At 36.2% G+C, this 26,769-nt stretch overlaps 1 protein-coding gene and 1 long non-coding RNA gene across 2 annotated transcripts in view; one reads left to right on the top strand and one right to left on the bottom strand.

Moving 5' to 3' along the window:
- LOC125923055 (uncharacterized) overlaps positions 1-26,769 on the bottom strand; it is a 205,601-nt gene that overhangs the window by 84,697 nt on the left and 94,135 nt on the right. The window lies entirely within an intron of this gene.
- LOC125923054 (bifunctional heparan sulfate N-deacetylase/N-sulfotransferase 3) overlaps positions 1-26,769 on the top strand; it is a 168,403-nt gene that overhangs the window by 74,382 nt on the left and 67,252 nt on the right. Inside the window, exons 4-5 of the mRNA XM_049631088.1 lie at positions 4,072-4,257; positions 11,090-11,218. Of these exons, the coding sequence (XP_049487045.1) occupies positions 4,072-4,257; positions 11,090-11,218 (315 nt within the window). The remainder of the gene's footprint in view (positions 1-4,071; positions 4,258-11,089; positions 11,219-26,769) is intronic.

Genomic DNA, 26,769 nt, shown 5'->3' on the forward strand with positions numbered 1-26,769 from the left:
ACTGTTCAGTGTACTATGAAAAAGAAACGAAGGCTACAAAGAGAAGTCTTAATGCAGACTTAATTTAGATAAGGACTTGTCAGTGAAGGCTTCTTTACAGATATGACAGGATGAATCACCAAAAAGAGGTGGCACATTTATCCCAGTGAAGAGCTGGAGTAGGGACATTCCAGGCTAAGAAAACCGTATATAGGAGGATGCTAAGGTAGGAAAATGCTTGACGGATTTCATGAAAAGATTAATGTGATGGAAATACAGTGAAGGGAGGAGGGTGGTGCAAAATGAGACTAAGGAGAGAAGTGTCATATCGTGCAAGGCTTGAAACTATCCTAAGAGTTTTGTATTTTACCATAAGTCAAGGGTAGATTTTGAATAGGAAGGTATAGGATCATATTTGCGACTTTTAAGTCTTACTTTGGCTGCTATGTAGAAAATTGATTAGGTTCAGCGAGAAAGGAAAAGGGTAGAAGAGTTAGGAGCCTGTGCTAGAAGCCCATGGAATAAAATGGTAGATTATTCTATGTAATGGTGATGACAGAATTGGAGAAAAGTGGATAGATTTAAGATGCAAACTGGAGGTAGTACTGATAGGATATGATAATGGACTGGATTTAAGACAGAATGAGGAAATAGGTGTCAAGAACAACATCTAATTTTTTCTAGATAGCCACTAGTTGGATGATGACCGATAGTGTCATTCAATGACATGGAGGAACCCTGGGGAGAGAGCATATCTGGAAGAGATGGGAGGTGGAGATTCATAGTTCAGCTGTGAGACTAATCAATCCCACTTGTGTTCTGAGTTTTTAACTTACATTTTATAGTAACAGAGCCATATTCCCCAGTCTTTTTGGTCCATGTCCTCCACTAGGAAAATCTTGGTGTGGATTGCCGAGTTCCTGGAACTAAGATGCTACTTTTAATCAAGGATTAATGAAGAAGGAGAATTAACTTTTTAAGCTAAAATGTCTATTATTTTAGACTTTTGGCCCCATATAATAAAATAATATGTGCTTAATTTCACATTAAAAGGTTTAGAAGAGAATATTCACTCGAGAATTAAGCATTATGGCTAAACCTTCTAAAACCTGATAGTCTGCCTTCCAAAATACACCACTTACATCTTAGCCCAAACTTTTCTGTGCAATACCATTTCAAGTGTTCTTTCTGGTATTGAATGCAAACTTGGGAGCCAATTTATGTTGCCCTAATCTAAAGCTCTTTTAAAGGAGATTTTCTACTAATGAACTGTCAATGATTTATGGGCTGGAGCCACATGGCACTGGTTGAGACAATTTGGACAGATCAGGCTGGGAAGCAGACACAAGAAGAGCTATTAGGATTCAAGTCACAGAATCCTCACAAGAGCGAATCCCAAAATCTGCATTGAAAATAGAAAAGAGGGCCTAGCTCTTTTACTGATAAAAAGGTGGCCCAGTGGTTTCATAATATCCACATTATAGTTGAGTAGTAGAATCATAGCTTACCAAAAAAAAAAAAAAAAAAAAAGAAAAAAAATGGAGTCAGATGAATAATGACAACAATAAACAACATACATTGAATGTGTATCATGAACTAAATGCTTTCCCTGTATAATATTATTTAATTTACTCTCAACCCCTTTGAGATAAGTACTCTATGACTAGCATTTTAGAGAATAGAACATGAGGCTTAGAGGTTATAAATCATTTGCCAAAGGCCACATGGGTGGAGAAGGGGAGAGTGAAATGGCCAGATATGTCTGACTCCAGGAGTGGCGTTCTCTACCACTGTGACACCTGCACCAGCACACAAATAAAAGATGAGACTAAAAAGCCTCAGCATTTCTTCAGTGTTAAAAGTTGGAAATAAAAACAAAAATTGTGTATACAATTGTTCCCCCAGTATTGGGGAATATTCCAAAATAAGGGAAGTGTACTTGCTGTGCAGGACGATCCTTTTCTTACATGGTGTTCCTGAAGACATAGCCAAACACTTATGGGCATTTAAAACTATCTTGAGCTTTCTATTAGCATAATTTCTTACAAATTTGGAGATATTTGAATTTAATAGTACAGTTCCTATCATTGTGAATTTTTATCCTTGCTTCTTAGAAAACTGTCAACCTGTAATTGTTAATTTTTTCTTTAAATTTCTATGATTGAAATTCATTTTCTTTCACCAAGTCCATCATCACTGCACCCCTATTTTTAAACCAATTTAGATGAGTACTTCACTGACCTTTTCCAACACAAAGTATGCCTTGGTAAATTATTTTTATTTGAAAAAAATTTGCTTTAGTTTGAGTTTTTAAGAAAACAGTAAAAAATGCAGTGAGATGTTTCAATTTAGTTTTTAGTGAAATTCTAAATGATAAAATAATAATTGCATAAACATGGTAATTTCTACAAAAACACAAATAAGATGAACATGAAACTTTCTCTGTCACTCCTCAGAAACACAGGCATGGGCCACTGCACTCTAATACCACCCATTCTCTTTGTCATGGCACAAATCTGGTAGCTTCCCTTTTCAGCAACTCCAACTATACCTGCCTGAACTCAGCCTTCAATGATGAACAGAATTTACAAGATAAAGGAACGGGGTATTCCAATTGAGAAGAACAGTGTGTACAGTATACAGCAAAGACTTGAAGGGAATCATCAGACATTGGGGGTGGGAAGGATGGATGCTGATAGGAGATAAGGTCATGTAGATAGAATTGGGGCCAAATGTTGAGGGCCTTTTATGTTGTGTAAAGGAGTCTGATACTTAAGGAACTACAAACCATTGACAACCTGTTTTCTTTCTATGTTCAGGGGTTTCATATATGTCATCACCTCCTGTTGTTATATAAGTTGGAAAAAAAAAAGCTAGCTATACAAACTAGCCAAACACAGCTAGCCTCTTTTTCCATATCCATTTGTAGCATATTTCTACAATACATTTAGCAGCCTGATACTATGGTTCTCTGTACGTGAAATTTTTCTTTGACATGAAGAAAAGCCATGACTAATTCAAGGAAAGCCTATTTAGGTGGAACTTTTGAAGACTATAAAGCAATTGAAATTATAGCTAGAAAAATAAACTATCTTTCAAGAGAAAAATACACATCTACTGCTGAAGCCATGGGTGATCTTTTTATAAAAGATATGTTTCATCTTTTATGCCTGTGCAATTTTCCTCTATGCCAAAAGATTCCTCTATATATCAGGATTAATGGACCATCTCAAATGAAGAAGAACAATCACATTATACAAGGTTTCCCCAAACCCCCTGCAATATATCCAGATGTCACATAGCTTTAGTTTTGGAACTTTCTGACGGGGTCAGAATCAACTGAATAGAAGATAGTAGTGTGTGTGCATATATGTGTGTATGTGTGATTTCAAAACAATTTTTTTTAACTGGACTCATTTCATATACAAAATCTTGACTTCAAATCAACTAAACTTCCAGATTATTTGGTTCTTTCAGTACTTTCTACTTTTACCAGGATTTCAGGCTCAAGGAAAATTGCTCTGAAGATTTAATACATTTTCTCATTGAAAGTGCGTGTTTCTTCCAAGGCGGGGAACATAGTCTATTATTGATCCACATGCTGAGGGACCACCAGAAGTGTGAAAAACTTGGTAGAACCTGGGCGACAGACAAAATAAAATCCTATTAGCAGATCTAGCAAACTCAGAATGTGTTCTATTCCTCTAATAAAGGTTGGTCTTATTTTGTGGGGAGTGCTGAGTGTTGTTTGTAAACAAGTGCTTGTCCTATCACTTATTGAAATTGTGAGAAGGGAGAACAGGTGGTAATGACAAGATGCACTAATGCAGACTCTTTCAAGTTGCTCACTAAAATCATTAGTCCTGTTCCACCCCCTCTTCAGCACAAATGTGTTAACGTCAAGACTGGTGGAATGGTTACCTAGGCTTCATGATGTCTAGAGGCCTTAATATTTGTTACTTTAGTTTTACAATACAATTAAATAATGATGGATTTAAACAAATGCATTTATACCACATTTGAAAATCCTGGGGTAAAAACGGGATCAAGATAAATCTTCCCACGTTCTAATTCACATATGCTTGGTCTTAGGAGCATGGCATTCCTACGGACATGGGCTATGCGGTGGCTCCTCACCACTCGGGAGTCTACCCTGTACACGTTCAGCTTTATGAAGCCTGGAAGAAGGTTTGGAATATTAGAATCACCAGCACTGAGGAATATCCACATCTGAAACCAGCTCGATATCGGAGGGGCTTCATCCACAAAAACATCATGGTGAGCTTTCTCCGGTATGCATAGGGTACAACTAATTCTTCCAGATTTCCATTCTTCATTTGAAGAAAGAACAAAAGAGGCAAGCGAAATGTTGAAAGCTTAACTATAGCAAAAGCTGCATGTTGCAGGAAGTACATTCATCATATCTATGCAAAGGATGTTTTAATTAAAGTTACCTCTTCTCGATTCTTTAGTATAAAATGTTTTGTTTTGTTTTTACTGACACTACTACTATTAAGCAGGAACTGATATTAAAATACTAAGGAAACACTACATCTGGCTTCATCATTTCCTCAAAAAGTTATTTAGTATGTAAAACTAAAACCAACTCTCTGCGTATTAACCATGCTGCTCTTGTACAAGTCAGACTGTTCTCTTTACCATGTCAAACCAAACAAATAAACAAAAAATTCAACTACTTACAGCAAGAAGCTATATGTGAAGTCCTGCATAATCACTAACAGATCATAATATAGAGTACAAAAGTAACAGATGATGTTAATTAAGTCATTTACATCCATTGTCAGATTCTCCCCCAAGTTTCTCTGTTTTGTTTGTTTGTTTGTTTTGTTTTGTTTTTACCCTGGTGATAAATGCACACTGTCAAGATATGTTACTGCCTGATGCTTTGTGAGGCCTCCCAAAGTAATTAAATCCTACTTTTTCCCAAATTAGAAAATCCAAAGAGTGCTGGTGAAGTTAGGGATGGGCTTCCTGGGACACGTACTGGGAAGGAATACCACACAGAAGAACACTATGTGGTGAGGCACTAGAACTCTCTGTCAAACTGTGTTTGACCAGATGTCTGCTCTCTAGAATTAGGTGTAACTGACTTCTTTTCAGACAGTTTTCTAATGTCTGCAAAAATTACAGAATGGATAATGACATTTAACCTAAAGCAACTCCCGTCTTGACTTTTTCCTCAACAAAAACTGTCGTAAATGCTAGATGGGGACAAAATGGCTCTATTTTATCCCAGTCTGCCCTTCTTCTTTACTGAAAATAAACTCACTATGCATCAATCTGCTAGCCTTTTGATCAGACAGAGTTTAGGAGACTTGGGTTATATTATCATTTAAAAGTATGGAAGAGTATTTCAAATCATATTCAGGCTTAGTAGAATAGTAAACTTAAGTCTCTAAGGACTTTATTAAATGTTGTTCTCTTTTGTTTCTGTTTCTCTCTGTACTGCCAGAAAATTTTCTTGCATATGTCCCATAAGATATGTTCATTTTTCATTTCTCCTGAAAACATATTTTACCTGTATTATAAATGTACAAATCTTGCAGGTAATAAAGGCTGTAACAGATTTCCTGTTTTGACAGAACTGTCCCTATCGCTCCAGTTTTGTACCAATCCATGGAAACCCTCTATATTTGTTTTGTAGGCTCTTGGATGAGAATTTCCAAGTGGGAAATGTTCAGCAGGCAGGTGATTATGCAGTAAAAGAGAGAGGACAGGGCTTGGAGGCATCCAAATAGAGATACAAGTGAAGACCACCAGAGCCAATACCCCCCTCCTAGGGAGAGACTGCAAAGAAAAAAAATCACACCCATATTTTGTTTTATGACATGAGGGAAACTTTTTTTTTTAATATTCACAAATCAAATTCCAAAGGCCTTAAATGAAAGTCATTATCTTCCCATCAAACCAGCTTTTATTGATCCTGCTATTCCCAATTCAGTTCTACATTTCAAACATCACACTGGCCACTGCCTGCCCCCCCCCCCCCCCCCGCCAACTTCCAGTCTTGACATTCCATCAATAATTCCTTTACAATAAGTTTTTTTTCCCCCTGAGTTTCCTACAGCCTAATTCACTGCCTTGATTTCATGTGTAAACTACGTTGCTTGTTCCTACTTTGTCTGTTTACAACTTCTATCCACCTCCTGCACTGCAACCTAGCCCACAGATAGTGCCAATCTTTTCATTCCTTTTATTTTTATTTTTGAGCACAACCGGTTTTATGAAATAACTTTGAGTCATTTCCTCCCCTGTTCTAGCTTTCCCAGTCTGCCAACACACGTGGGTGGTATACAGTCTATGAAACTTAATACAAATTGACCCTTTGTATGGACTATTTTATAAACATAAAACTCAGTAACCAACCCTAACCCCTTAATCTTAAAAGTGTCCTCTTTGATTAGATGCCTCCCCTTGTCAGTGAATCAGTGTCTACCTGGCTTCCCTCTGCCCAATAGAATTAAATGCTTTCCCTATTCCAAATAATGTTTACAAACTGTTTCCCATTTGGGAATTTCTTCCTACAGGTGAATTTTATTTCCTTCACTTCTCCTTAAATCATCTGGTTTAATTTCTCAGTTTTGTAGCATTCTATTAAGTTGGTGCAGGTTCTAGTATTTTTTATTATTATTTAAACTCAAGTTAGTTAACATACAGCGTGATATTGGTTTCAGGAGTAGAACCCATTGATTCATCACTTACATATAATACCCAGTGCTCATCCCAACTAGTGCCCTCCTTAATGCCCATCACCCATTTAGCTCATTACCCCATGCACATCCACTCCAGCAACCTTCAGTTGGTTCTCTGTCTTTAAGGGTCTCTATAGTTCGCCTCCCTCTCTCTTTTTATCTTATTTTTCCTTCCCTTCCCTGTGTTCATCTGTTGTATTTCTTAAATTCCACATATGATTGAAATTATATTTGTCTTTTCTGACTGACTTATTTTGCTTAACATAATATCCTCTAGTTCTATCCACGTTGCTGCAAATGGCAAGATTTCATTCTTTTTCATCACCAAGTAGTATTCCATTGTATATATGTACCACATCTTCCCTACCCATTCATCAATCGATGGACATTTGGACTCCTTCCATAATTTGGCATTGTTGATAGCACTGCAGTAAACATTGGGGTACATGTGCCCCTTCAAATTAGCATTTTTATGTCCTTTGGATTAATACCTAGTACTGCAATTGCTGTGTTGTAGCATAATTCTATTTTTATTTTTTGAGAAATCTCCATACTGTTTTCCAGAGTAGCTGCACCAGTTTGCATTCCCACCAGCAGTGCAAAAGGGTTCCTCTTTCTCCACATCCTCACCAACCGCTGTTGTTTCCTGAGTTATTAATTTTAGAAATTCTGATAGGTGTGAGGTGATATTTCATTGTAGCTATGATGTATAGTTCCCTGATGATGAGTGATGTTGAGCAGCTTTTCATGTGTAAAGTTAGTAGCAGACCTGTCCACTGAAATTTGGCAGGCCAGAAGGGAGTGGCAGGAAATATTCAATATGCTGAATAGAAAAAATATGCAGCCAAGAATCCTTTATCCAGCAAAGCTGTTATTCAGAATAGAAGGAGACATAAAGAGTGTCCTAAACAAAAACTAAAGGCATTCATGACCACTAAACCAACCCTCCAATAAATTTTAAGGGGGACTCTCTGAGTGGAGAAAAAAAAAAGACCAAAGCAACAAAGACTACAAAGGACCAGAGAACATCACCAGAAATGCCAGTTCTATAGGTCAGGTAACACAATGACACTAAATTCATCTTTCATAATCACTCTGAATGTAAATGGGCTAAATGTTCCACTTAAAAGACACAGGGTAGCAGAATAGGTAAAAATCAATATCCATCTATATGCTGCCTACAAGAGACTCATTTTAGACCTAAAAACACTTGCAGATTGAAAATAAGGGGATGGAGAACCATCTATAATGCTAATGAAGGTCAAAAGAAAGCCAAAGTAGCCATACCTATATCAGACAAACTAGATTTTTTAAATGTTTATTTATTTTTCAGACAGAGACAGAGTGTGAGCAGGGGAGGGGCATAGAGAGAGGAAGACACAGAATCTGAAGCGGGCTCCAGACACAGAGCCCAACACGGGGCTTGAACTCACAAACCACAAGATCATGACCTCAGATGAAGTCTGATGCTTAACCAACTGAGCCATCCAGGTGCCCCCAGACAAACTAGATTTTAAAACAAAGACTGAACAAGAGATGAAGAAGGGCATTATATCATAATTAAGGGGTCTATCCATCAAGAAGATATAACAGTTGTAAATATTTATGCCCCCAACTTGCTAGAACCCAAAGATATAAATCAACTAATAAAAAAAACATAAAGAAACTCATTGATAATAATACAATAATAGTAAGGGGACTTCAGCACCCAATTTACAACAATGGACAGATCATCTAAGCAGAAAGTCAACAAGAAAACAATGGCTGTGAATGACACACTGGACCAGATGGACTTAACAGACATATTCAGAACATTTCATCCTAAAGCAGCAGAATACCCATTCTTCTCGAGTACACATGGTACATTCTCCAGAATAGATCACATATTGGGTCACAAATCAGTCCTCAACAAGTACAAAAAGATCGAGATCATACCATGCATATTTTCAGATCACAACACTTTGAAACTTGAAATCAACCACAAGAAAAATTGAGAAAGCCCCCAAATACATGGAGGTTAAAGAACACCCTACTAAAGAATGCATGGGTTAACAAGGAAATTAAAGAACATGGAAGCAAATGAAAACACAACAGTTCAAACCCTTTGGGATGCAACAAAGACAGTCCTAAGAGGAAAGTACATTGTGATTCAGGCCTATCTCAAGAAGCAAGAAAGCTCCCAAATGCACAACCTAACCTTACACTTTTCATACTTTTTAAAATGCTGCCTTCATTTTGGCCTTCCTAACCTTTATACTTCCAGTTTTCTCCATACCCCTTAACTTGCTCTTCAAGTACCTGAAAACAATTTAGACTAAATCTATCTTTCCATCTTCTATTTTCCTGTAGCTAATACAGACTCACTCCAGCCAAAAAGTTCTAAAGCAGTATTGCTGTGTCTACATCTTTGTCATTTTTTTCTACCTTGAAAGACTTTCTGAACACACTGTACCTATTCAAGATATTCAAACTGAATCCTAAAAATGATTCAAAATCATGCACTTTTAAAATATAAAACTAACCTAGCGTTTAATCATGTGGTCATTTTGTTATTTAGCTTTGGGGTATTTCTCATTATCCTGATATACCTTAAATCTTCGAGGGTAGAAAGTATAAATCTTTGTGTTCTCCCACATGGACTTACACAGAGTTTAGAATATGTATTTGTTTAAAAAAATGTATAAATGCTGTATAAAGTTTGGATTTCCAGGAAAAAGATATTTTCATGAATTGTTAGGGAATATATTTAATTCAGTTAGAGTATCTTTGCACTTAGTCCTTTTTTGCCATTGATTTTGTGCATAACATTATAAGAATGTGTAGTATTTTTAAATGTAAACATCACCAGAATGAATACTCCACAATAAATTGAAGTTCCTTTAACTATTTCATCAATATAGAATGGCTTCTGAGGATATTTCACCAATTTTCAAAATATAAATAGGAGATAAAGTTTTGACTTATACAGCAATATATGATATACAGATTGAGCTAAGAATTATGTTTTCTAAGAAAACTTTCAAGGATAAGATTGAAATTTATTATAATACACAAACTAAAGAAAAAGAAGTATATTTGTAGAGGCTTGCAAAGCATGAAAAGTCCTATAAAGGTAATATTTTGAAAGCACTTACTGAGCCAAATGTGCTTCAAGAAAAAAGGCAGGAAAAAATGAAGATCAGTTTGCTGAGGACAATAAACAGAAGACTCATCTGTGTAAGATTCTGTAAGCTTGTAGTTCTCCAAAGTGTATTCATTAATTTTCTACTACTTCAAGTACACAGTGACAAACACAGGTCATTATGAAGTCATTATATAAGATTTAGCTAAAGATTGTACCATCCTGCACAGCTTTAATTCACACTTTCTTTTATAATTGCACTGTTATTTTACTAGGAAAGCTGTAAGAATTTGAAAAAAAATATCCTTATCACAGATGTGTACAATTGAAGCAAATAATGGTTTTCATGTACAAAGGATGAAAATAAGACTTTTTCCTAAGTGAGCTTGTATCATTTTGTTTGTGACAGTTTATAAAAATTAATAATCAAAAGCATAATCTCTTTTTTACTTTTGAAACTGGCAGGCTTCAGACTTAGAATTCAGGGCAACTTCTAAAGCCTGCAGCAGTCCTTTCAGAGTAAAGAAGATACTATGATTTGTGTCTCAAATATTTATTCTAATTTAAAATATAATTTCTTAAGAATCACATTAAGTTAATAATTGACCTTTTTTCTAGTGCATGTGTAGAATTTGGAAGAAAGTATTATCCTTAAAATTTTTGCCTACTACACTACAGGATAACACAGACAATTCCTATATTTTTAAAGTATCATTTTTACTTCATTTTTATTTTTTTAGATGCTGGAACATACTAGGCTTCATAGCAGTACTGACTTGGAGATTTAAAATAGATAAGTGGCTAAAATAATTCAAAGTCTATCTTAGTTTTAAAATATTTCTTCAACTTTCTTCTGTATTCCTTCTGTACTGATGTCATCCTTGCTTTCCCAGAGTGTGAAGGATTTTCTGGGCCTGAGTTAAGAGTTGTATAACGAGGGGTGCCTGGGTGGCTCAGTTGGTTAAGCGTCCGACTTCGGCTCAGGTCATGATCCCATGGTTCGTGGGTTCCAGCCCTGCATTTGGCTCTGTGCTGACAGCTCAGAGCCAGGAGCCTGCTTTGGATTCTGTGTCCCCCTCTCTCTCTGCCCCTCCCCCACTCATGCTCTGTCTCTCTCCGTCTCAGAAATAAACATTAAAAAAAATAATAAAATAAAATTAAAAAGAGTTGTATAATGACACCAGTTTATGCATCAGCTTCCATGAAAAAGAACCCACGGTTCAACAAATTAATTGGTTGAAAGCAATTTTTCCTTACTTGTTTATTCTTCCTTCAGGTTCTTCCAAGACAAACCTGTGGGCTTTTCACTCACACAATTTTCTACAAAGAATATCCAGGAGGTCCTAAAGAGCTGGACAAGAGTATTCAAGGAGGTGAACTTTTCTTCACTGTGGTTCTCAACCCAGTAAGTACTTTGATTTATTTTCAAAAAAAAAAAAAGAAAAGAAAAGAAAAAGATGAAAAATGACAGGTGACTGAAAATTACCTTGACAAAAAGGCCAGGGTTTGGGTAGTTTCAGCCAAATCAATATGAAGTTCTAGCTCCAACACAGAAAAAGACTAAATGCAACTACATATAGAGATGGGGACAAACTCATTCTACAAGAAGCAGTGACAAGTGGAACTTATGGAAAGCCAGGAAAGTGCTCCAGAACCTCCTTTGCATTCAAAAGTGTTCAGAATTTAGAGATTCTTGCATTTATGGAGAACAAGACCTTTTTTTTAAATTTTTACTTAAACTCCAGTTAGTTAACATACAGTGTAATATTGGTTTCAGGTGTACAATATACTGATTCAACACTTCCAAACAATAGCCAGTGCTCATCCCAAGTGTCCTCCTTAACCCCCAACACCTATTTGATCCATCCCCCCACCCACCTTCCCTCTGGTAACCATTAATTTGTTCTCTGTAGTTAAAAGTCTGTTTCTTGGAATAAAAGACACCTAAAGTTAATCCTAAAAAAAAAAAAAAAAGAGTCTGTTTCTTGGTTTGCCTCTCTATTTTTTACCTTTGCTTGTTTGTTTTGTTTCTTAAATTCCACATATAAGTTAAATCATATTATATTTGTCTTTCTCTGACTGACTTATTTCACTTAGCGTAATACACTCTAGCTCCATTCACGTCATTGCAAATGATAAGATTTCATTCTTTTTGATGGCTGAGTAATATTCCATTGTGTGTATATCCCACCTCTTCTTCATCCATTCATCAGTTGATGGATATTTGGGCTCCTTCTATAATTTGAGTATTGTAGACAATACTGTTATAAACATTGGGGTGCATGTATCCCTCTGAATTAGTATTTTTGTATCCTTTGGGTAAATACCCAGTACTGCAATTGTTGGGTCATAGGGCAGTTCTATTTTTAACTTTTTGAAGAAACTCCATACTGTGGAGTGGCTGCACTAGTTTGCATTCCCACCAACAGCGCAAGAGTGTTCTCCTTTCTCCACAGCCTCACCAACCTTTGTTTTTTCTTGTGTTGTTGATTTTAACCATTCTGACTGGTGTGAGATGATATCTCATTGTAGTTTTGATTTGTATTTCCCTGGTGATTAGTGATGATAAGAATCTTTTCATGTGTCTGTTAGCCATCTGTATGTCTTCTTTATATCTATATATATGGATACCTATATATATATATATATCTTCTTTATCTCTCTATATATAGATATATATAGAAAGAGAGTGAGATATATATATATATACATTTTTTTAATATATTTTATATATATTCAAAACCCAAAAAAAGGAATAATCCAATTAAAAAGGAAAGAAGACATGAATGGATACTTTTCCAAAGAACAAGATTTTTCACCTATAAAACTCTTTTATTCCCACTATGGACCAGTTTTCTCATTTAAATGACCATTAACTCTATTATTCATTTTTTCCCCCTCCTATTTAAAGTAAAGGTATAAGCGGGGCACCTGGCTGGCTCAGTTGGTAGAGTGTGCAACTCTTGATCTTGGGGTTGTAAGTTCAAACCTCATATTGTGTGAGAGATTACATAAAAATAATTTTTAAAGGGGCACCTGGGTGGTTCAGTCGGTTAAGCATCTGACTTCGGCTCAGGTCATGATCTCACAGTTTGTGGGTTTGAGCCCCACGTTGGGCTCAGTGCTGACAGCTCGGAGCCTGGAGCCTGCTTCGGATTCTGTGTCTCCCTCTCTTTTTCTGCCCCTCCCCTGCTTGCGCTCTGTCTCTCTCTCTTCCAAAAATAAACAAACACTAAAAAAATAATAATTTAAAAACATAGTTTTAAAAATGAAGTAAGGGTATAAGCAAAATGGAAGAAGAATTAGATAAGAAAATATGGTCATTTTGGATACATTTATGTGAGATCTTGTCTTGCTAGGTCTCATGCTGGGCAGAGCAGCCTGTTTAATTGGCTTCTGCCTTTCCTCCTTCACTTCTTGTGTCCCAGCTCCACAATGAATCATTTGCACATATATCTGCTTGAGGCAAGTATTATAAAGTTGTGTAGAGAAAGATGAACCAATTGAAGTAAGGTGTAAGGTGTATAAGGAAAAGAAGGAATTTTATTTCCCTTCTGAAAATCACTAACATAAAAAATAAAATTGGGTTTATTAATCAGATAGATGTATGGGTTTGCCCCTGGCATTAGCAATACTCAAGATGAAAAAGTATAATCTTCCAAATGTGAAAAAATGTCTATCAGCATAAAAATTGAAGAATGTAGAAATAAAGAGAATAAAACTTGAAAGGCCCACTCTGGACCCTAATTTTACAGGTCTTACAAATAAAATTGCAGGTATTTTTCATCTTCTTGTATGTAATGACTCTATTCATTTCTCAGCTTCGATAGGAATAAGGATAAGGAATAAGGAATAATGAGATTAGGAATAAGGATAACTCATCTTTGTGCAAAATCAGCATGTGTATCTAAAAATCAATAAATATAGTTTGGGGTAGTATGGCATCTTGCCTTTTTGAAGTTTATTCATCTTCATACCCCCAAAATATATGTAATTCTGATTTATACATCAGGAAAAAAATCTGAGTTTTCTAACATATCTATTCTCTAATACATTTATAAGAAAATTTTTTTTCACTATTTCAAAACCAAATTATTCTTTTTAATTAGATAAAAACCTTATAGTAAAGCTTGTGTGCATCTTGGATACTAATTTGAGCTAAATTAGCTGAGCAAATGCTTTACATGTTTAGCAAATCTTGCTACTTTTCAGGCCTTTATCGATAATATTTGGCAATATTGTTTGTCTTGATGAGAAGATCTATGGGGAATAAAGGGGAGAAAAAAACTTTCCCACAAAACTTGTGCTTCCTGATTCAGAAAACTTACAGTAGACAATTACTTTCAGATAAATGCTGGAATTCAAAATAAGTGACAGATCCTTGTCAGATACCATAAGATAGGGAAGGAATCCAAATTAATTTCATCTGGCATGCCAACTCCAATTTTTGGAAGCAGCTATAGTTCCCTGGAGATTTCTGGTTGAGAAGCCCACTTCTAGACTCAGCCCAAGTCTCGCCCAAGAGAAAACTGCTATCATTAGTTAGTGATGTTTGCCTTTCAGAACAGAGTGAGGAGGAGTGACCTGTTTCCCATGAATTCTCCATCCCAAAATTACATGTTTGGGTAAAGCTTGTGTTAAAATTAAGAGAGGTCCAGGTGCAGTGAGGCATGCTACTAATTTGGCAGATGGCGCTCTTTTTTAGGTCAGAATGAGAATGAGAAAACCTTGATGGAATCAAAGTAGATATTAGCTGCAGGAAAGATATGAAATTTAATTATAGTGGATTTGAATGATACCCATTATAAGCTTAAGTAATACCCCAGTCTTTGATTTCTGAGAATGTTGAATGAGTTTGCTGTTTCCGATAAAAAAGGCAGTTGTGTACTGGAAACATACCTATGTCTCTTAAACATATTCAAATACACTTGAGTTGAAAATGAAAATATAAGCAGGACTTTAATTAATGTATTTTAGAAGTTTTCTTCCTATATGTCAACATAATATCAAGGTGCTCCAGTAAGTTTTACCAGTATTGGGGTAACTCTGCAACAGAGTACCTCTCAGAGTTAAACTAGAGCAGATCACAGTAAAGATAACTAGAATAACTGTCTAGCCTGGAATGTTCTACTGTTACCAACGTATTTTTTCTTGCTAAAGAAAAAAATGCCAACCAAGTAAATTTTTTTTTAATTTTTTAACATTTATTTGTTTTTGAGACAGAGAGAGACAGAGCATGAACAAGGGAGGGGCAGAGAGAGAGGGATACACAGAATCTGAAACAGGCTCCAGGCTCTGAGCTGTCAGCACAGAACCCGACGCGGGGCTCGAACTCACGGACCGTGAGATCATGACCTGAGCCGAAGTCAGACGCTTAACCGACCAAGCCACCAAGGCGCCCCGCCAACCAAGAAATTTAATATAAAGACAAATATTATCACCGTCTAGAAGAGAGAAAACCTCAGCCATCTCCAAATATATTTCCCATGTCATGGGGCCTAGCCTCCTCTGATGTGGGTTGGATACAGAGATTTTAATTAATAGACTCTGAAGTTCAGGTACAGTTGAGAGGTGGACCCATCAGGCTATTTGAGCCTAGGACCATTAAGAAATTGAGAATTCTTTTCATTTATGGGGCGCCTGGGTGGCTCAGTCAGTTAAGCATCCAACTCTTGATTTTGGCTCAGGTCATGATCTCACAGTTCATGGGATCAAGCCCTATGTCAGGCTTCACGCTGGCAATGTAGCACCTGCTTGGGATTCTCTGTCTCCTTCTCTCTCTGCCCCTGCCCCTCCCCTACTTACGCGCTCACTTGCTCTCTCTCTCTCTCTCTCTCTCTCTCAAAATAAAAAAATAAACTTAAAATAATAGAATTATTTTCATTCTTTTTTCTTTTACGTTCTAAACTCAACCAGTGATTTCTTGATTATAGTTCACTTTCCTATACAGATCCTACTATAGGAAAAGAATATGTTGATCATAAGAATTTGTACTCACTATGACAGTAATTTGTAGCGCAATTTTATAAATCTTCTTTCAATCAGTGAAAACTTCCCATGTAACCTAATTACCAGGAGAAGACCCCCTCTAAATTGTACATATTCTAATATTTCAGTTCCTCCATAATTTACAATTTATAGTTTTAAACTAATGATGTTCTATTTTTATTAATTTCATGATCTTCACTAATTTCCTTCTATCCCTAAGAAACGGATGCTCTCTGTTAGTGTAGTGAATCAGGTTCTGGAGTCCATCAGGCTGAGTAACAGATCCTGAAGTGTTTGTTGATTGATTCTGGTAGGTAATAATCATTATTTTATGGATATACCACAGGAGACAGCCACTGGAATGATCCCAGAATCACTGTTATCTATAGACACACAAGCACAAAATTTCTACACAAACGTGTAATATACCCAGACACAAATATTCTTAATCAATTCACAGTGATACAGGTACCTTCATTTATCCTTTAAAAAAGAGTCTACTTATTTTACATACCTATAAGATAATATGCAGAACTGAAACTTAGGAAGATGACAAAAGATATCCATTGACAATAACTGTATGCCCTCAACAAATAGAACCCCATTAATCTATGACATACATACTTATACAAAAGGAGCTAGCAAAAGTATACTGTTCATTTTAACATGAATTTCTGGTTCAACCTATCTTAGGAAAATGTGAAAATACTTAACTAGTGTAACAAATGGAATAGTTCTGGATTAGACATTGTTCCTCTGGGAGCCATATTATCTTCTATGGCTCCAAAAAAAGATGTCACCTTCTTGCTCCAGTGTCCTTATTAGTAATTACCAAATGTTCTAAGTCTTGGTTTACTCTCTTATTCAATAAACAGACTCTAGATATTGAGTCATTAACAATTGTATCTGTGGGATGCTGGGCCTCCCTTAAACCTTCTTGATAATAAAATCAGTGCTTGCTTCACGTATTAATCCAAAAGAGTTGTGGATTGCCATGAGATTCATGCACTTACCACACTCTTGGAATCCAAGTGGAGCAGAACCCTGACAGCACAGCAAAATTATACTTCCTTCATCAAACTGTTAAACATCCCAAACAGTTGATAATCCCTTTATGCCCATATTTTATTAAATATTTTTGTCTCTCTGTTTGTCAAGTTGATATAGCATTCATCCACTATACCCTCCCTACCCTCTTACCCAAATTCCTTCAAGATAAATCTACATTGTGTTTCTCTTGTTAAAGAAAAATCATAAACATGGATGTGAAAAGAATGAGTATCTTAAACTGGGAGTAACACATGAGTGGATTACAATGAAAAGTAAAACAACATTTACACAAGATAGCAATATATACAGAAATTAACCCACATTGAGAAAAAAAATTAACTATAATTTACAAGTATAGGGGTTATGTGTGCTTATCTATAAAATTCATCTAAAAGGAAGCAACGTTTTTTCCCTAATGAGAAATTTTATAATTCTTTCTTTTCTTATTTACTAATCCTGCAAAAAATTATGGTGACAGAAAACCTTATATTAAAAAATAAATAAATGATGGGGCACCTCAGTGGCTCAGTCAGTTAAGCATCCAACTTGGGCTCAAGTCATGATGTCACAGTTTGTAGGTTGGAGCTCTGCGTTGGGCTCTGCACTGAGAACTCAGAGCCTAGAGCCTGTTTTAGATTTTGTGTCTCCTCTCTCTCTGCCCCTCCCCCACTTGTGCTCTCTCTTTCTCTCTCAAAAATAAATAAGTAAACATCAAAACAATAAAAATAAATAAATGATAATAATAACAACTTTGGATAGTAGGAAAATGATTCCTGAACATGCCTAATAATGAATATTACTTGAGACACTGATTTTTAAAAATCCAGACTTCAGTGCATCAGAATCTCCAGGGAACAGTTTTGGGGACCTGAATATTTATCATTTAGGTGATTCCTTTTTTTAAATTAGTTTTTTAATGTTTATTTATTTTTGAGAGAGAGAGAGACAGACTGTGAGCAGGGGAGGAGCAGAGAGAGAGGGAGACACAGAATCCGAAGCAGGCTCCAGGCTCTGAGCTGTCAGAACAGAGCCTGATGAGAGGCTTGAACCCACAAACCCATGAGATCATGACTGAGGCAAAGTCAGACGCTTAACCGACTGAGCCACCCAGGCGCCCCTTGTTTAGGTGATTCTTATGATCAGGCAGACTTGGGAAATACTGCAAAGGAAGAAAATGGAGAAATAATTTTAGCAATCAAAGATTACCAAAAACTGCTCTAGAAATCATGGGCCTATGATTAAGGTATCAGAATTGAAAATGAACCCAAATCTCCAGTAGGGTTTAAAAAGCAATGAAAATAAGTGTTTTTTCTTAGGGACCAGAGAACTCTAATTTGAATTGGAGTTTAAAATAAAAATAAAATAGAGATACCTCCTGTTTATCCTTTAAAGCTTCACTTAGAGATCACCTTCCTCATGAAACCTCCTCGACTCTGGTTTAGAGGCCCCAACTTGTGTATCCATACCATCCTCTGCAGACTCTTTCGAAGTACTTATTACCTTGCTCTTATAATTATGAGTTTGCTATTAGTCTGCTTCTTGTGGTAGAGAATGTCTTTCATCTCCAAAGCCATTCCCATGGCCAAACATTATGCCTTGTATCTAAGTTTTATGTACCATATATTGAGGAAGGGGAACTAACTTTTTTAATGACCTGACACCAAAAAAAAAAAAAAGAGGGGGGACGGGGAAAGAAAGAAAAAAAGGTAATGAATCCAAAAGGAAATCTTGGTCCTGGTAAGACAGCTCTCAAATCAAAAGCATAAGTAAAACCTATTTCATTGGTTGGCTAGGGCTGAATTATGTACTGTTATATACTGTGCTTCACATACATAATTGTCTCTTCTCTACAGAGACTTGTTTTTGTTGAGTTCCTCTGGTTGTAAGGACTAGAGACTCACTCAGGTTACCTCAGGTAATGGGTGTGTTGTTTGTAGAAAGCTGAACATCAGGGCCCATAGGACCTGAAGGGTTCTTCTGAGCCCAAGACAGTTCTAGGGTCCATAATAATTAGAATTACTGATCTTGATCTTGTCTTAGTGCTTTAATATAAAAACACAAATGCTTCTTATGTGTCTGAGTATCTCTTTTTTCTACTACAGGCTATATATTCCTTCTCTGCTTCTATGGCTTCCACTAAAAAAAAAAAAAAATCATAAATGAATGAACTTAATTGATGACAAAAAGGGGTATGGGGTACTGGTAAAGCAAATTATGTTCCCCCGTAATGGAATACATTCAGCTGTTAAAAATGTTGTTTATGTTATATTATTTATGATCAGGGATAGAATTAACGTTTCCTCAGTTCCAGTTGTGTTCTCTATCTGTAAGTTTCATATGTCACCTAACACCTACCTCACCACATGATTGAGTTTATATCTTTTTTCCTATATAAGGGAGCATTCTTTCAGGAATGATCTATGTGCATTTCATTTTTGTGCTTCCCACTGTGTCTAGATCAATCCCTTGATTCAAAAAGAGGTCACCAATTTTTTTCTTAAATTATTGACTTAATGCATGAATAGTTATGTCTTAGGGGCATCACTTAACTCATGGTATATCCATGTGTGAATAATAACAAGACTGGTTTTAATAAAACTACATTCTGGAAGATTCTCTGCTTGGAAGTAGGTGAAATTCAAGATCCAGGAAATTTTTAACTGACCCTTACTGGGGGTAGTTTTCGCAAGTGATGATGAATTAGCTTGACATGGAATAATGTATAATTAAAGCTGGAAAGAACCACAAAGTTTATCTATTCAATCACCTAATTTTAGGCTAAAAGTCATTCCTGTAGTATTCTGTTGAGGACCCTGGCTTGCTTGACTCTGAGTTCAGTGCTTCTAAAACATGCTGCTTCTACATTCTTGGTTAAATTGCCCTTAGGGGCGCCTGGGTGGCTCAGTCGGTTGGGCGTCCGACTTCAGCTCAGGTCACGATCTCGCGGTCTTTGAGTCCGAGCTCCGCGTCGGGTACTGGCCTGATGGCTCAGAGCCTGGAGCCTGCTTCCGATTCTGTGTCTCCCTCTCTTTCTGCCCCTCCCCCATGCATGCTCTGTCTCTCTCTGTCTCAAAAATAAATAAATATTAAAAAAAAAAAAAGTAAATTGCCCTTAATATGATACACATTACTCTTAATGTGACTCAGTTACCTGGTACCTGAAAAAAAATGTGTGAATGGTTTAAAATTTCTGGCCATTATCTAGCAAAAAGGAACCCATTACCAAGTTAAGTAAAAAACAAACAAATAAGTGCTTTGGGGGCAGTTGAGTTCAAGATGGTGGCCTAGCAAGATCCTGAACTCAGCTCCTCCTATGGACACAACAAATCTACAACTACATATAGAATAATTCCTTTTGAAAGGCACCTAATAATAGAATGAACAGAGCCTCCACAGCAAAGGATAAAAGGGCAGCATTGAGAAAGGAAACAGAAGCAGAGACATGGATTCTTGAGGGAATAAAAACACACCCCAGCCACAGCAAATCACAATCAGAAGGGATATCAAGAGTACAGAACTTTTCCCTGAGGAGTTATAGATCAAAGCTCCACATCAGGCATTCCAACCCATAATTCCTACACAGAACAGACAAGCCCCCAAAACAACAGGCTTTGAAAAGCAATGGGAATTACATTCAGGAAAACTATAAAACGGTAAAGAATGGAAATATTTTCTTAAAGGGCTTGTGTGTGAATTCACTTGACCCAGAAACCAGCCCAAAACACCAATTTGAAAAGCACGTAGATGATAGATAAAGGAGACCCATTTACAAACCTTAAATCATCCACTGGAGAGGCAGGACAGCAGGGACTCTCCCCAGGGATTAAGACATTTCTCCAAAAAAGACATACAGATGGCCAACAGGCACATGAAAAGACGTTCAACGTCACTAATATTAGGGAAATGCAAATTAAAACCACAATGAGCTATCAGCTAATACCTCTTAGAGTGGCTATTATCAGATGGACAAGAAATAACAAGTGTTAGAAAGGATGTAGAGAAAAGGGAACTCTCAAACCCTGTTGGGATTATTGATGCAGTCAGTCTGGAAAACAGTATGGAGATTCCTTTAAAAATTAAGAATAACACTACCATATGACCCAGCTATTCCACTTCTGGGTATTTATCTGGAGAATATGAAAACTAATTCGAAAAGACGTTATGTACCTCTTTGTTCATTGCAGCATTATTTGCAGTAGCTAAGATATCGAAACAACCTAAGTGTCCAGCAAGAGATGAATGTGTAAAGAAGATGTGGTACGGGGCGCCTGGGTGGCTCAGTCGGTTGAGCGGCCGACTTCGGCTCAGGTCATGATCTCACCGTCCGTTAGTTCGAGCCCCGCGTCGGGCTCTGTGCTGACAGCTCGGAGCCTGGAGCCTGTTTCGGATTCTGTGTCTCCCTCTCTCTGACCCTCCCCCATTCATGCTCTGTCTCTGTCTCAAAAATAAATAAACGTTAAAAAAAATTAAAAAAAAAAAAAAGAAGAAGATGTGGTACATTTATATAATGCAATACTACTTGGCCATAAAAAAGAATGAAAGCTTGCCATTTGTGGCAACATGGCTAGATCTTGAGGATATTATGCTAAACGAAATAAATCAGATAGAAACACACAAATACCATATAATTTCCACATTTGATGGAATCTAAGAAAAATAAAAAAATGAATAAACAAAATAAAATAAAAACATATTCATATATACAGAGAACAAACTAGTGGTTACCAGAGGAGAAGGAGGTTCAGGGGTAGGTGAAATGGGCAAAGAGGGCCAACTCTATGGTGATGGATGGTAACTAAATTTGTGGTGCTAATCATTATGTAGTGTGTGCAGCTGTCAGTTATAAAGCTGTGCACCTGAAGTTTATATAATAAAAACAATCTAAGATCAAAAAAAAGTGCTTTTGTAAAAAGTTTTAAGAAGCACAGCTAAGGGAAAATGTTGGATGTACTTTTATTTTTTTTATTTTTTTATTTTTTTTTAACGTTTATTTATTTTTGAGACAGAGAGAGACAGAGCATGAACAGGGGAGGGGCAGAGAGAGGGGGAGACACAGAATCTGAAACAGGCTCCAGGCTCTGAGCTGTCAGCACAGAGCCCAACGCGGGGCTCGAATTCACGGACAGTGAGATCATGACCTGAGCTGAAGTCGGACGCTAAACCTACCAAGCCACCCAGGCGCCCCTAGATGTACTTTTAAAGAACTATGAATAATAAACTATGTACTTTTATCTTGTTGATGTTACTTATAAATTGACAAGACTTTTAAATTTGTAAAGCCAAAATATTTTATTTCATTTATTTGCTATCCTCCATATCAGCCCCATTTTTCTATCAGTAATGTTCTTCATGACTAACTGTGAAGTTATGTAATTACTCGCCACTCTGTGAGATCAAGAATACCACAAGAAAGTATAATTAAGTCCCTTTGATTTCCGCAGTTAAGAAAAACAGAAATATGATTAACTCTCAAGTCATTGGACTATAAATTGAGAAATTTAAGAAAATAGGTATTAAGTTAAAGAAATGAATATGTTATTCCTTGTTTAGTCCTTTGATAGTTTCCCATAGCTTTCAGGATAAACAGAAAAGTCCTTCACCTGGAAAAAAAATTAAATCTGGCTCCCACCACTTTTATGGTCTATTCTTTCAATAATCATATATTCATCTTTCACCCCACCCCTAAATAGCACTTATTATTTTATTCTGTGCCTTAAAGAATGCTACTGGGTTCAAGCTGATTCTCTTCAGTAAACCTGAGTTCATATATCATCTTTTTATAGAAGACTTCCCTCAACTTTCCAGTTTCTCCTCTGTATTCTCAGGCATAACCCAGGCATAACTCTAACATAACTTTCCCACAGTACTACATTCAATTATCTTTCTCATCCAATAAGTTTGTGCATTCCTTGATGTAAAGCATCTTATCTTATTCTATTTTATAATCACAATATATTGCAAAATTTGGGGCACATTATTAATTTTCAATAAATGACGATGGATTAACTTACCCTGCCTACATATGTACTATCCTTTGACTCTGAAGGGAAATCTGGTTGCCTGGAAAGTACATAATCACATAATCACAGAACTGACTCAAGAGCATTTGCATTACTGGGCTTTCATTCTCTCCCAACATGGCATCCAGACACATTCTTTGGAAAAGTCATTAAATCTATGAAAAGATGCTCAATTTCATTCATAGGAAGAAAAGTGCAAGGTTAAATATACTGAGATACCATTTCTTATCTACCATATTGAGCAAAATTCAAAATATTGATAAAATATGTTAACAAGGCTGTGGGAAAACAGGTATTCTCATACATCCTAGTGGTTGTACAAAGTGGTCCCTAATGTGATAATTTAAAATGGTGCAACTGCTATGGAAAACAGTAGGGTATTTCCTCAAACATTAAAAATAAAACTATTATATGATCCAGAAATCCTATCTCTGGGTATTTGTCCAAAAGAATGGAAAATGGGATCTTTAAGAGATATTTGCTCTCTTATGTTCATGGCAGTATTATTCATGATGGCCAAGAAGTAGAAATAACTTAAATGTCCATTGACAGGTGCATGAATAAAGAAAATACGGTATATATGTACAATGGAATATTATTTAGCCTTAAAAAGAAAGGAAATCCTGTCACATGCTACAACATGGATGAAACTTGAGGACATTATGCTAAGTCACAAAAGGACAAATACTTCACGATTCCACTTGTTTGAGGTATTTAAAGTAGTCAAACTTAGAGAAACAAAGTAGAATGGTGGCTGCCAGGGATTGGGTGAGGGGAAAATGGGGAGTTGCTGTTCTGTGGGTACAGAGTTCCAGTCATCCAGATTAAAAAGCTCTAGAAATCCACTCTACAACAATGCACATATAGTTAACAATACTGTAATGTATATTTAAGATTTGTACATTATGGAATTATGTTATTTATCTTTTACCATAGTTTCAAAAAACTTAAAAAATACCTTTTTGTATTTTTGACAATACTTACTTTTATTCAAGAATAGTTGACACACAATGTTACATTAGTTTCAGGTGTACGACTTCATGATTTGACAAGTTTATTTGACATTATGGTGTATTGACCACAAGTGTAGCTACCATCTGTCCTGATATATTGTTATTACAGAATCATTTACTATATTGTTTATGCTGTGCCTTTTATTCCTGTGACTTATTCAATCCATAACTAAGGCCTGTATCTCTCACTCCCCTTTGCCCATTTTGCCCAACCCCCACCCTCTCCCCTCTTGCAACCATCAGTTCTCTGTATTTATAGATCTGATTCTGCTTCTTGTTTATTCATGTGCCTTTGTTTTTCGGGGTTTTTTTTGTTTTTTTTTAGATTCCACATATAAGTGGAATCATATAGTATTTGTCTATCTCAGCCTGACTTACTTCACTTAGCTTGATACCCTCAAGGTCCATCCATGCTACTTCAAATGGTACAATCTCATCCTTTTTATGACTTTGAAATATTCCACTGTATTTATACCACACCTTCCTTATCCATTTGTCTATTGATGGCCACTTAGGTTGCTTCCATATCTTGGCTGTTGTAAATGCTGCTGCAATAAACATAAGGATGCATATATTTTTTTCAAATTAGTGTTTTTACTTCCTTTGGGTAAATACCCAATAGTAGCATTATGGAATCATATGATACTTCTATTTTTAATTTTTTGAGGAACGTCCATACTGTTTTCCACAATGGCTACATTCCTACCAGCGTACGCAGGTTCCTTTTTCTCCACATTCTCACCAACACTTATTTCTTGCCTTTTTGAATTTAACCATTCTAATAAATGTAAGGTGATATTTCATGGTAGTTTTAATTTGCATTCTCCTGATGATTAATGATGTTGAGCTGCTGACCATCTGGATGTCTTCTTCAGAAAATGTCTGTTCATGTCCTCTGCCCATTTTTTAACTGGATTATTTGGTTTTTGGGTGTTAAGTTGTATATGGTTTCATTTTTGTTTTTTTGTTTTTTTTTTTTTTTTTGGCTACTAACCCTTTATCAGAGATGTCATTTGCAAATATCTTCTCCCATTCAGAAAGTTGCCTTTTAGTTTTTTTGATGGTTTCCTTTGCTGTGCACAGGCTTTTTATTTTGACGTAGTCTGCATAGTCCATTTTTGCCTTTGTTACCCTTGCTCAGGAGACATATGTAGAAAATGTTGCTACAGCCAATGTCAACGAGGTTACTGCCTGTATTCTCTTCTAGGGTTTTTATGGTTTCATGTCTCACATTTAAGTCTTTAATCCATTTTGTGTTCATTTTTGTGTATGGTGTAAGAAAGTGGCCTAGTTTCATTCGTTAACAGATAGCTGTCCAGTTTTCCCAGTATCATTTGCTGAAGGGACTATCTTTTCCCCATTGCATATTCTGTCCTCTTTTGCCATAGATTAATTGACCATATAATTGTGGGTTTGTTTCTGTGAGTTTTCTATTCTGTTCTATTGATCTGTGTCCATTTTTGTGCCAGTACCATACTGTTTTGATTACTACAAGTTTGTAATATAACTTGAAGTCTGGAATTGTGATACCTCCAGCTTTGTTTTTCTTTTTCAAGGTTGCTTTGGCTACTCACAGTCTTTTGTGGTTCCATGAAAATTTTAGACTTATTTATTATAGTTCTGTGAAAAATGTTAGTATTTTAATAGAGATTGCATTAAGTCTGTAGATTGCTTAAGCCTTCACTGGATCCTGAATTTTTTTTAAGTAAAAGTCATTTTTCTAGGTGTTATTGCTGGATAACAAAATAATCCAAAATACAATGTCTTAAAAAAAAGTAGTCATTCTACTATCTCTTATGGCTTTTGTAGCTCAGAATTCAGGAAGGGGTAGCCTAGGTGATTCTGGCCTTGAGTATCTCTTGACATTGTAGACAGCTGATAACTAGAACTAGAACAGTAGGCAACTGGAGCAGCAGTGAGCTGACAGAGCATCAGTCTCAGGGCTTTTTCATATGATCTGTACCCATGGGCTTCCTTACCTCAAGATGGCCTCAGGGTAGTCATACAGCTTTAGGGCTCAATCAAGTGTCACAGCAAGCAAAGCAAAAGCACAACTGCCTTGGATTCAGAAGTCACAGCATCATTTCTGCTTCACAAAAGTCTGCCCACATTCAAAGGGAGTAGAATTAGATTCGACGTCTTTACAGGGGAGTGACAAAGTTCTAGAAGAGCAAGAAAATGTGGTGGTCATCTTTGGAAAATACAATTTGCCACAATTTTGGAACAATTGCGGAAATGTAAATATGGACGGTACAACACATGATGTTGAATTAATAATGTTTTTCTGGGTGTGATAATGAGATTTGATTTTATAGTAAGATATACATGTTCCTAGATGATGCAGGCTAAAGGATTTTGTGTTAGTATGTTGGTATCTGCAACTTATTTTCAAATGATTTAGCAAAATAAACCATATTTAAAGAGGGAAAGAAACAAAATATGAAGCAAATGTAGTGAAATGTAAGCTACTGGAGAATAGGTAAAGGATACACAGATGTTTATTGCCCTAACATTTTGCTTTTCTATAGATTTCAAATAAGCTTCTCAAACAATTGAGGGGAAGCTAAAATATGAATCAGATTACATTATTTCTCCACTTACATACATCCTCCAAACCGTACTATTCAGAGTGGAAGCCAGACTCCCTACCAAGAGCTCCAGGACTCTGTGTGATGCCCAGTCCCTTACCTCCTGGATTTTATCCCCAGACAGAAAAACCAGCAAGTACAAAAGCCCCATGAGTGTGCTTGCATGTTTTGTAAACAGCAAGTCGTTTATAATACTCTATTTTAATTGATGCCTTTCATACATCTTATGCATAAATCTCTGTGTACAATTCTTTTATATATTTATATAAATATATATAAATATATGTAAATATATAA

This window comes from Panthera uncia, chromosome B1, assembly GCF_023721935.1.
Source record: "Panthera uncia isolate 11264 chromosome B1, Puncia_PCG_1.0, whole genome shotgun sequence".
Classification (NCBI taxonomy): domain Eukaryota; kingdom Metazoa; phylum Chordata; class Mammalia; order Carnivora; family Felidae; genus Panthera; species Panthera uncia.